A 13243-nucleotide genomic window follows, 5' to 3' on the forward strand; every position below is an offset into this window, starting at 1 on the left:
TCTAAATTGAAACGACTTAGTTACATTAAAAATGGTCAAAAAGAAAACGACAATGAACCTCTTAGACATGTAGTTAACATTGATGTCATCTTTTCGAATCGTATTTTACTTTTGACATTTCAAACACTAGTCTAAATCTAAACCATACTATATTTACGTACCATACTGTATGTACGTTTAACAAGCGATTTGGGTATAGGCAAGAGAGAATCCTCTGTTGGCAATATCCGGTGGCGTAGCGGCGGTAGCACCTTCGTTAGCGTCCGTCACCACGTATAGCACGAACGGCTTGGCCCCAGCTGCAAACATGCAAGTGAAATGTGCCCTTTTAAATATATTTGTCTTGTTCAAGTTTAAAGTAATTAAGCTCATCAAGGGATTCCTTATCTTTGATTTTCAACAAGATAACTTGTGTTGAAATTTCAACTGTGAAAACATATGTCATACATAGATATATATTACGCATTTTCTAGAAACAGACATTTTTTTACGGTAAATTCTTCATGTTCGACAAACGAACCCGAGATCATATGGTATAATTTATTTTCGGGCCAATTAATTGCGATTATTATAACATAAAGTATAGACTTCGCAACATGATTTCCAATTATAGGTTTATAAATTTACTAGCAAAATATTAAGAATTTGAGCTTAATTTGTCGCTTACATTGTACAGGTACGAAGCCTAATCCGCAAAATCGATCAGTCCCCGCGGCTACGTTGGTGTTCACAATTATAGGGTTTGGTATGACAACGAAGTCGGTGGTGCACGCTGCTCCGCTCACCGCTCCTACAGCAGTACCCAAGACGGTGTTGTCAGCCCCCTCCACGTCACCAGTGACGGTGAAAGAAAACACGTCGTTTGCAGTCTAATAAACAATATGAATATAATTTTATCTTACACTATTTTTTTTTTCGGTTTAACTGATTCTTTTGTAATAGACAACAATGTCCTAGATCATTTTATGTAAAATTTTCTTACGTGAATGGAAATGATCTTTCCATTGAATTTAAGATGTAGTCAAAATGAAATAGTTAACTAAAAAATACAATATTTTGTTCTGTAATGCCTGTTCGACTTAGACAATACCTGTGCATATTGTATCGCACAGTATCCCGCTTCCATTCTTATACATATTCCATAGTTCAAGTTGGCCAGCTGCCTCGTTCCCGTCACCAAAGATCCACTAAGGGCCGTGTTTGCGGCCGTTCCATAATTGAAACTTCTAATTGTTCCCGTTATTCCCGTGTAATATTGTAAACAGCCGTTAGGAGCTAAAACAGTTCAATAGGGCATTCACTAATGTTAATAAGATATAATTGTAACAAGATTAAACTTTCACTATCGTATAAAATAACACATTTTATCCGAACGTATGGATTAAATTATTAGTTCGTTCTGAATATACGAATATTTACCTAAGCCCGGACAATCACATCCGAGTTGAGTCAACCTAATGTTCCACCGTCTCGTGAATGTTGTGGCAAGAGTAGCTGTGACGGAGATCGTAATGGCTGCGTTACCATTAAAGTCTACGAACAGTGTTTGTCCTGTATTGTCTCCGCAGAGAATGGGAACAATGGTGTTTCCTCCTGTGATCGTAAGAGCGTCGGTTGCACACACACCGTCACCGTTCGGTTGAGCGAGTACCATATCTAGAAGGTCTATACGGAGCTGAAATTAACAAGATTTATTTGTGAGTCGTCATATAACATAAAGATTTTTGTTAAAATATCTTAGGGAGCTTATCGCTATACTATCGCCTTTTTTACCTGACATATGTTGTTATTGCAACGATTTACAATTATCGAACATGCCTGTCCACCTGCGTAAGCTGCTGGATATCCTGGACTGGTGAAGTAGGTGTTGTTCACGTTTGTTGCAGAACCGCACGCTCGTGAAACTGAAATTAAACTAGATATGTTTATCTCTGCACTTCTATGATAGTTTCATACAAATATACAGCAATAAAACCAACCGATACAGCATCTGCCTCTTCTGGCAGCGCAACTTCCAGTAATTGTTCCATTTAGATTATTGCACTCCCGTCGAGCCAGGCACGTGCCATTCATCGTGTTCGTACTAGCACAATCCACATTCGCAAATCTAACTATGCTGACGAAAGGAAACACTGAAAGAAAAATAAATTAAAGACATCCCTATATTTCGTTTTTCGAAATATAACAGACAAAAGTAGTATCTAAACAAATATATTAAATAAAATATGAAAGCTAATTACTAACAAATTTTTCCTTGTCTTTCCTCATTATTATCGTTGTCATCAACATCGTACGGGTCATCATTGAAATTGTCTTCGTACACCGTAAAAGAAGCAACTGCCACTAAAAAAGTCGCTATAAAAATCCAAAAAAGTTTTTTAGTCATTTTGTTTTTCTGCCACTTAAACTTTTCTTTCGTTACAGAATCTTTATATCACATTTGTTTCAATATTATTTACTTAACACGTATCAAAATGTGTCATTGTATAACTGTTTAAAGTTTGAAAAGTTTACTACTACAATGTCGATCATAAAATGAGAATAGTCGTGTCAATCATGAAACTTATATAAAGTGGGTGATAACGGTTAGTTTATTTGAGGAAACTGTTAGGGATGTTACCGTTCATCAATTAGCGCTTGCGGGTGACACAGTACTATTTCTCTATTGTAACCTACAGTATTAAGGCAAAGACAACTCGTCTAATATGTACTCTCACAACTCCAGTATTTTCACCACCACAGGTAGGTAGCTACTGAAATAACGAAAATGAGATTGATCATTGGATGAGACTAATAATATAAATGCTAATAATAATATTTTGTAAGATCAAAATTATATATTCAGTTTTTCGTGATGATATCAGTCTTATCAATATAATAAAAAAGTTAACTTGCATCTATAATTCGAAATCTGAAACCGGAAATGAATATACCTAATTATAAATAATATGATTAACAATGAAAACAATACTATGTGACATAATCTGACTGGTATACGAAGAGAGAGTACGTCGCCACAGGTCACTGTCTAGTTGTTAAACTATAAAAAGGTCAAATGTAAATAGAATTCGAATGATCGACGAATTTAAATATGTTGCTACAGAATAAAATAACTGTCAACTTTAGAATGAATTCATCTTTTTATTCTATTGACCCATTTGTTACAAATTGTCAGTATTATAAATTTAGGCAGCTTTAGAAATCTAAGTTTAGCATCTATAAACGTATAAAATTTTGTCACTGTGAGTAGGTCTCCAAATATAATAAAATATTGTTTGTCAATTAGTGTCGAATATGAATTTTAATTTAAAATAATTCTAAATTATCGACGAAAATGTATAACAAAACTTGTCGTTTTCTTGCATTATGCAACTGCTTTGTATGTTTATCTGAATATTTTAAAGCTCCTGCACAAATTACAATTACATAAAAAAAGGAAGAAGTATTTCTGTTGGCTGGCTTGTTGGTTACCCACAAGCAAAAAAAAGCATTTAACCATCATTAATAAAGCCTAATCTAAATAGATTAAAAGAAATTCAACTAACAGCCACAATGCGTACATAAGCCTAGTCATTGATTAAAAAATATGATAAAAACATATGTTCGTAGTAACGAGCTATAAAACAATCGTAAGCTTCGTTACGAAGCGGCTATTTGTTCCATTATAAGTTTATATAATCTTTGTTATATGCATTCCCATAGGAGGCAATTTTGTTATGACATATTTTTTCGAAAATTAAATACTTCAGCTACATATAGTAAATAAATATATTTTTACATAATTTAAGTGTTATTTGTTGTGTGATATTTTTTGTAAATAAGTAAAAACTGTAAGTTCGTTCTGTTAGGAGAAGGATTACGTTTGTCTTTTTTTTTTTAAATGCAAAATACACCTACCGATATATTGTCAAAACTAACAAAAACCTTGCACTAACTTAATATAACTTTCGAATTTAAGGAGTTAATGAACCTAGAACAACGTTAAATACGTTGTTTTCATCATTACAGATATTTTTTTTAAAAAAGCAGACCGTGTTATTTTTAGGCTTATATCGGAGGAAATTGATTAAAGGATTAAAGGAATTCTTAATCAATAATCATTTTTTAAGGCTTTTAGAATATTATCTGAATTATATAATTACGTTTATTTTTAAAAATAATAAATGTGGTAGTAAAAGAAAAACAGTTTCAAAGTGACTATATTTAATTTGTTTGAAGTGTGAATATTGTAGCAAAATATTTTACAAAATTGTATTTAATAGAAATGAACAAAAAAGAGTTTAGTAATTTGGATTTTACGTTAATGTTGTGCATTTGTACCATTATCGACAAATACGATATTTTTCATATAAATTAGTAAGAAATATTATTCATAATGAGCAACCATTTCTACCAAGTACTTTAATAGATTGAAAACGTCAATTATTACGCAATTTTAGATCAAAGCCTAGAATGTCCTATAAAGAAAAAATAATAACAAAAAAAAGTCCAAATAACGAAAGCGTAATATTATTATTATTAATCGTGTATTTACAAAATAATGGTACAAAAAACAACTCAAAGAATCATACATCTGTATGGCACAGTGACTTACAATATTTGAAATAAAACTACTTAAATATTAATTATACTTTTCTAGTTCCACAGTTGCTTTTAAAAACTTTACAACAGAATATTGTAATATGTGATAGTGAAGTTATTACAGTATTTATATTACGTTTACGATCTACTTTCTACCAATAGTTGAGACAAAAACTGGATCGGCATAATACTTTATCTGGATTAAAACGTTTATAAAGTAATGACATGTTTGATTGCTGTCACATACTGTGTAGTGTGGTGTACAATATACAATTAGATAAGTTAGTAAATCACACGTCTGGCAACATTTATGTTACAACAAATTTCTCTTGGCATACCTTTACCTTTAACCGTAATTCACGTATTGCATATCTAACGAAAACTGTGTAATTATAGTAAATATTCATACATAAAAGAAATCAAAAGCATGTCATTGGTAATAAATTATTTCGTGACTTAGTCAACAAATTATTTTACAACTAAACATCTTAAAAGTAAAATGATCGAAAAATTTATCAAACTATTGTTTAATCTTGTAAGGAATAAAGATATATAAATAAGTATAAATACGTATATCGAGGAATTAGTAAGTATAGAATAACAGTGAGGTACAATATTTTCTCTACGCAGAAATTTAAGCTTACAACTATTATTTATAAAGTTATCATAAATATGATCCTAACTTATGGCATCTCCTGATATTTATGGCAAAACTTAATAAGAATCTACTTGCTTTAGATAAGTTTTATAAATCTCTATTTAAAATAACAGGATAAAGACAATGACTGATATTCGGCTTTTTCGCAGTTGTATTTAAATAAAATATAAATTGATATTGAAATTTGAGTAAGAATATTTGCATATATATATCATAATAATCATGATGACACGATTAAAGCAAATTCTACTTTAGAAATAAATTTCAGTAGTAAAATATATAACATTTGCCAATTAAAGTCATTATTATCATAGTTATGGTGGATAAAATTGTCCAATATTATTAGGTAGGTGTTATATAATTAAAAATTTGAATAAGACTAGGACAAGGAAGTTTCCGTACAATAGTATTTCTGTATTTTATAAAAAGTTGAAAATTACAAAATAAATGCAAATTAATTTAGTGCGGTCTATTAGCTTATAACTGTTAAAAGATTGTATTTAATATATTTATTAACAGTTATTAAAAGCAACAATTCTATCTACTTTGAAAATAAGTAGAAGTGTCACCAAATATGTAGAAACCATGGAACCCTAATATACATAATGAGAGACAAGATGTAAAACAAAACGTAATATCTAATGAATTTCTATTTTGTGGTTTATTTTTAAATATGCCTATATTTTTAATATAGGCAATAATAATATATGTAATAACTTTTGTTAAGAAAAACATAATTGTTAAGAAATAATGGACAAATTTTAATAAATAGAAGATTGTGATCCATGAAGAAAATTATATAAACTGTCTGTAGGTAAATTTACTGCGTTGCTGGTAGAATTTGCTTATGTTAATAAACGGTTATTCAGATACAGTTAAATTTATACAGGACACAATAATATATTTATTTTATATAAAACTTTGGATCGTAAAGTACAGATAGGTATATATTTTCATTTATGTAGTATAAAATAAAATCTTAAGCATAATGTTTGATTATTTTTTATTAATGGCAATTTCTTCAAAGTGGTTCTTTCCTAAATAGAGCTTATATTCAAATTTACAAAGATATTATTATTAAAGTATAGAAATTTACAACATACTAAATGCAAAGAAAAGTGGCAAGATATAATTTAATATCGCTTATTTGCGTATTATTTAATAGCTTTTATGGCTTAGTAAGGTGCAAGTAAAGGAAAATACTCATCATATATTCTGTTTAGAAATTAGTGATAAAATTAAACAGAATTTACGTTCTACTAATCAGTCAAGATAACGAATAATAATTATAAAAACAAAACGATGAAATAGCAAAAATTTGCGAAGCCATTATTTAATACATTTATTACTACAATAATTTTAAGATTTTTATTAACAATAAGTAGGCACTTACATTAGCACAACTAGTGACTATATGTGATGGCAATTGCGACAAAGTTTTATTTATACAACTATATTTCAAGTTAAGACAACTTTTAACCCGATCACGGAAATAGGAAATTTATAAATATATCATTCATAATGTAATAAGTTTAAGGTTTATTTTTTTATTTATACGTTTAAACTTTCTATGTATTTGACTAGTCAGCTCAGTACAAATGTTGGATTTAGATTAGAACTTTTTTTTATGTAGAATAATACAATTCAAAATAATGTTAGGTGCGTACGAAGAGATTTTATTTGCGTGTGATGCTTAATCTAAGCATTTACAACAAAATTACAATTTAACCTATTTCTTTCTTCGTAATCGGGTAAAAATATCGTTTTCTTGTGGGTTGATCAGGTTTAAAAAGCACTATCAAAACATTTTTTACATTTGAGTAGGTATATATATAAAATTGTTCCTGTGGACGGATGCAATAAGGCTAGTTCATTGATAAGTACAAATATTAATCCTAAAATACTAAAGCATGTATTTTATTTATATTTATTAAAATTTAATAATTTTAAAGATAAAAAAGTGCGTATTAAAAAGCGATCTATGTGTTTTCATACGAACTGCGAAAGAATGTTTGACAGATAATATGATTGTTATTATGTACGTGCATATAAAATAACAAAAATTGTTATAAATCGAGACTAGAAAGTGTGTAGCTGCGTGTTCGAATAAAACGACCTGAATTGTTTTATATATAATATGGATAATGCGACTTTCTGAATAAATAATACGAGTTTTCATCGTCTCAAATTACTAGAAACTGTTTTATCAAAAGCATTTGTTTACACTCATACAACATACGAGTACCTACGACTTCATTCTAGATTCTTAAAAACAATTAGATCCTGTTTCATGAAATTAACAATTTTTTTACGCAAAACATTAAAACTTCATAAAACACCGGCTAACTATCAATCCTGGTCTAAGCCGGTGAGTCTAGAAAATTTTCACAGGAGTTATTCTATAAGGTAAGTCATCAATCAGAAATAATATTCGAAAATTGAGTCCACAAAGGAAACTTGGCCTCGAGCGTACCTACTTTATTTAAATTTTGCTATATTCGAAATGTCGAATATTTTTTTAATGAAATTTTGTGTCCATTCTATGATAAACGGGAAGAATAAAATGGCTAGTGTCAATTAAAGACCAGACTGTTACTGATTTTTTTGACGTTTTCTGATGAAATCATCAGGATCACCATTTTCGGAGGAAAAAATAAAAATAAAAATATATATTATTTCCAGTCATGTTTTCCAAATGGTTTTAAATCTGTAAAAGGTTTTTTTGTATATAAATCTGATTTAAATGATAGATTATAATCGCTTTGTATTTTGTTCACTTTTTGCTAATAAAACTCAGGTCGTAAGATCCGACAACGCTTCAGTAAAATTAAAAGTAACCACTATCTCTTAATTCTAGTATTTTTAAAAATTATAACATAAAAATATCTATAATATCTTGGATATTCCTTGCTTTCTTAATATTAATTAATCTTACAATAAATTAATCATATCTAATGAATACTTAGAGCTTTTACAACGCAGTATATTTGTGACCCCTTGTATTAACACTGAGCAAATTTCAATACGCTTTATTTGTGAGAGATATAATAGATTTAATTTATACTATACTACAATAGCAACCTCTAAACTGTAATTTTAATATTGAATGTCAAGTTCATGAAACTGCTTTTTCATTTTCATTTAAACTACGAGAAAATTAGAGTCTTAAATATTTATCAAAATCTATGAAGTACTTTGATAATTTGATTTGATTTTTACAAAATGATTACAATGCGATGAATTTTGACTATGCTTCTTGTAACATAAATATTTCGTCTTGTTATTTACTTCTATAACAAGGTGTCACAAAACATTCCGCTTTACTAAAAATAATTGTCATTTCTAATGTACATAAATATTTATAAAATACCTTATAAAACATAATTTGGGTTGTTCAATAGATGACTCTACTAACAATTTACAATAAAAATAAAGTATGTAGATATGTAAAGCGATTTCCTTGGTAATGATTGTACCTATTGTTTTTTAATCATATAAGTAATTTCTATTAAGGTTAACTGTCACACTACGGTACACAATTTCGAATTATTGTTTAATACGAAATTTTGTTTTATTCTCTAATATTAATATCATGCGTCACGTGTGAATGTACAGTTTGCGTTTTTTGGATTATTGTTTTATACGTTACAGTTAAAACTATAGGTTTATCTTTAGCTTCGCTTTAGCATACAATTTACGTATTGTTGTCGTGGTTACCACTCCAGGTGCGAAGTCACAGCACGCTGTAGAATGTGTCCATTAGGTTTGTCTCCAGATCGCACTCTAAAAAGAGGTTATCACTGCTCTCTTCCTGAAACGCAAAAAATACTGTAATCATCACTTTCAATGTATTAACAAATTATAATATATTTTAGAAATAAAATAAAAAAATACATACTTGAGCAGTGTGAGGCGTGGATGTCTGGTCCGCGCCTCTCCTCGGGTGTCATTTAGAAGTTTTGGGCAGATGACGTTTCATGTGCAACGCAAGGTGATCAGACCGGGCGAAAGACCGCTCGCACACAGCGCATTTGAATGGTTTAGCGCCCGTGTGCTTACGATAGTGGCGAGTGAGCTCGTCCGACCGCGCGAATCTCCATTCGCACTCCGGCCATTGACAAGTGTAAGGTTTCTCTCCTATGAAAATACAAATACTTAACACTTATATAACAATTTATAGGAACGCAATGGGCAGTCGCTTTGCATGTAACTGATTGTTTGTGAAGTTAGTTAATATAACGACAATAATACAATACGATAATATGTTATTACATTGATAATTATATTCGCCGATGCGGTGCATTTAGTAATCGCAACGCATTTTAATCTTTAAATACTATGGAACCCTCGCATTACCTGTATGTATTCGCTGGTGAGCCTTAAGGTGTGAACTTTTTGTGTAAACCTTTGTGCAACCTGAAAATTTTAAAATTTTCATTATTATTACCAGCAACTTCCACGTTCACGTCTTTGCTCCATCCCCTTTGATCGTAGTCAGATTTTTTATATTCTAACTTTTTCAACAAATGGGCTATCTCATGCAAAAAGTTTTTGAGATTGTCGCATTAAATTTAATTTTTTTATATATAAAGTACCAAATGTACTTAATACATTATTTTTCATGTATATAATTACGATAAATTAAATTTAATGGAACTTATATTTAAGTTGTTAAAAGTTTGAATTTACTTTATTAATTCCGAATGCTTAAATGATTATATACCTATGAAATCACAGTGATGCACTCTTCTTTTCTCCAGTTCTGGATTATTTCGTCTGTTGTATTTAACAGAAGGAGGCGTAAGTCGAGGATGCGCAGCTGCATGCTGGTGTGGCGCAGGCGCAGGTACAGGCGGCATTTGTAAAGGTTGTTGTAAGGCCTAACGATTTTTTTTTATATTAATAGGTATTAGTCTATAAATACTCAGTAAATTGAGTGATACTTTCCTTTTTTTAAACTATCAAAATTAAACGAAACAAAAAATATATCCACATTGGGTGTTTACTCAGTTTTTCTACCTGAGGATGGTGATGGGTTTGTGGTACTGGATGCGGAGGTACGTGGGGCGCGCGAAGTAGCGGCGGAGGGTGGTATGGTGGCGGTGGTGTTCGGCGCGGTCCACCCTGTAATTTTAATTATATCTGACATGTACGATATTATTTTGAATTTAAAAAGACTGCAAATTAAAATTAAAGTAACTTATTTATCTTATTTCGTCTTTACGTTAAAATGTTTTTATTTTTCTCAAGATGTTTACGTCAACAATCAATTAAGCAAAAATATATATACAAAACAGTCGCTTGCATGAGATGGTACCATCAAATAGTCGCTAGCAATCGCAAAGCGTTAACGCCTAATGTATCGTGTATAATTACCTGCATTGTATTTCCGGGACTACCCTGATCCGAACCAGGTGGAGTCAGTGGAGACATATAGACTAGTCTCGACGGATATTTTGAAAAAGACGTTGCTGGCTGTTGCATTGGCTGATGCTGAGGAGGCTGTGGATGGGCATATGTAGGTGGTGCGCAAAGCCTTTCCGTCTTGATCTCCAGCGGACTGAGTAGAGGTGTAGCGCATTCTTCGAGGAGTGCATCATCAGCTTCGAGCTTAACATGGGTAGCTCCAAGCGGAGCCAGCATATTTGCATTCTCAGGGTCAATATTTCTGATGGAAGAGGCGATGTCCTCCCAGAGAGCGGGGCGAAGGAAGGCATCGTCGCGCGAAGTTGTTCCTCCGTCGAATAGGTCCATGTGGGCGGGCGCAAGTGAAGCGCCCTCTTGCTTATAAAGCAGCGACTCCAGCTCAGATGTCTGTAGAAGAATTGAGAGATACATCATTATAAACATTAACATTTAGTAAGAAATCTTTGTCTTTAACAATATTGCGATGAATTTTAGGCATACTGTTTTAAAGTATATTTTTCAATTTTTATATAATTACGCATACTTTAAATTAAATAACTAACACCATTTATATTCATGATATAGAAAATAAAATAAATAATTAATTCAAATGATTTAATATTTATAGCAATTGTACATTGTATTTGATTTATTCCAAGAAATGCGCCGAGAAATTTATAATGCAAATCCTTTGATCGCTAAGAGCAATCCCATGAGGCCGTGTTTTTGAAAAGGACAGCTTTGACTTTTATGCTTGCTCTTGAGGCACAGATTGTTAACAAAGATATTGTTCTGATTGTAAATACTGTGATTTTGATTTGTACTTTTAAGATCTAGAAATCTTTATTTTTTTATGCAATAAATATTCATTGTGATAGATTACCATATGTTATTATTTAATTTCAAACTTTTTATTTAATTGACTCGTATGTCTGGTTACATTGAAAAACTAACGTTTATCAGTTTTCTATTACATTGAGAACAAGTTTTGCGGCTACGTGTTGACGTCTTGCCATCAAAACAGTTATTCACCTCGATATTTATATTAATGGTTTTCTTAAATGTGTGGGGTAAGCAATGTAATGTTAAATGTTAATTTTTGTTATATTGACTATCACGTCCACCGTCATATTAGCAGTTTATTAGGTTAAATTAAGATGGTTAAGAAATATTGGAGAAATGATGATACAATAATGGCTCGTGTTCAATTTCTCTCAGTCGCAGTGTGGACGGACCAGCCAATACCCATTAGCATACAATGTAGTGCGCCCACGTGAAGACGCAGGTGATGAGGCGCGTCTTAAGAATTGCTTTTATAAACTGCCATCTTTGTATGGGATTTTCGTTAACTTCTAACTTTTTTATTTTGTGTATATGTCCACGCAAAATCCAATTTTGTCAGTATTAACGACATTTGTTTCATTTTCTTTAAATAAATTAGTATGGATGATTCTGAGAAATCAGTTTGATATTGACCATAATGGAACTATCGTTAAATCGCCATTAAACAGTATGTACGATTCCTAATAAACAACTAAGGCATCGCAAAATGCCGCTCAATTTGAAACGATTATTGAGCAAATATCAGATCAACCTGCTCCGGCTCAATTTAGATCGGTAACCCTTTGCGCAGTGGAACCTCCTTCGTACAGAGTGGTGTCGCAAGCGTGCCGGACCGCGCAAATTCCTTCTTTGACCTTTGCGGATCGAAATGATTGCGCCAACGTCTCCTCCACCACGGCTAGACGAGCTTAGGCAATTGCAACATAGATTAGTAGATGTGTTACAGATCGCCCTGGGCCTTTGTAACACTAGCTTTGATAAATACACGAATCTTTTTGGATGCCTTATTTATAATTAATCATATTTACCATCAATTATATATTAAAATTTATATTTTCATGCGATATATTTTAATGAATATAAATAATTTAAAAAAATTTAATTATAGATATAGCCATTTTGATTTAGCTACTTTTGTATAATTTATGAGTTGCAGTGATATAAACATACTTTTTAACAATAAACAGTTCAATACGTAATCGAAAGAGACAGTCTAGAATATGTTTCTTCATCTTTGCCTTAAGCAGTTTTCTGTTTAACCTGCATCGCTTAGCCTATTTTCTAAAAGTAAAAGCTTATATTAATTTCTGTAATAATAATTTACCTAAAAGTCATACGAATGTAAATAAGTTCATTGTACAATCTCGAAATAGAGATTTTCTTTATTCGATTACTCGAGTTCTTCGAAAGATTCTAAAGGTGTTTTTAGTTTATCGTCATGTTTTTTAAAATTGAAATATACTATTCTAAAGTAACTCTAACATTTTTTATTTCTTTTTTTTTCTTTCTAATAAATAAAAATTTATATTTGTACGTTTGTTCTCTTTGCGTTCCTAAGCCATTCATCCGACCGTGATGAAACTTTGTTGGGTTGCTCTACATACGCCCGAGAAGGTCCCTAGCACAAAAACACGAGAGATTTTATTTGAACTTTTGTCCTTGAATATAAATATTCTACCCATGCCATGTCGAGACCAGTAGCTAGTATATAATAATAAAAGACTCATTTTAAAGCTTATAACAGGTGGAAAGTTG

The 13243-nt window shown here is 31.2% G+C and overlaps 2 protein-coding genes across 2 annotated transcripts in view; both read right to left on the bottom strand.

Moving 5' to 3' along the window:
* Window positions 1-171: 171 nt before the first annotated feature.
* LOC126780634 (uncharacterized) lies at window positions 172-2386 on the bottom strand. The gene is made up of 7 exons (XM_050505255.1): window positions 2245-2386; window positions 1980-2132; window positions 1774-1904; window positions 1420-1675; window positions 1091-1275; window positions 668-869; window positions 172-299 (listed from the first exon to the last, which is right to left on the bottom strand). The coding sequence occupies exons 1-7, from the start codon at window positions 2384-2386 to the stop codon at window positions 178-180; spliced, it is 1191 nt and encodes a 396-aa protein (XP_050361212.1). The 3' UTR covers window positions 172-177.
* Window positions 2387-8637: 6251 nt separating this feature from the next.
* Window positions 8638-13243, bottom strand: part of LOC126780578 (dendritic arbor reduction protein 1-like) — a 49795-nt gene continuing 45189 nt past the window's right edge. Inside the window, exons 3-8 of the mRNA XM_050505175.1 lie at window positions 10616-11053; window positions 10259-10363; window positions 9963-10119; window positions 9596-9655; window positions 9138-9376; window positions 8638-9050 (exon numbers count right to left, since the gene is read on the bottom strand). Of these exons, the coding sequence (XP_050361132.1) occupies window positions 9186-9376; window positions 9596-9655; window positions 9963-10119; window positions 10259-10363; window positions 10616-11053 (951 nt within the window). The 3' untranslated portion in view covers window positions 8638-9050; window positions 9138-9185. The remainder of the gene's footprint in view (window positions 9051-9137; window positions 9377-9595; window positions 9656-9962; window positions 10120-10258; window positions 10364-10615; window positions 11054-13243) is intronic.

Source organism: Nymphalis io, chromosome Z, assembly GCF_905147045.1.
Source record: "Nymphalis io chromosome Z, ilAglIoxx1.1, whole genome shotgun sequence".
NCBI classification, from domain to species: Eukaryota; Metazoa; Arthropoda; class Insecta; order Lepidoptera; family Nymphalidae; genus Nymphalis; species Nymphalis io.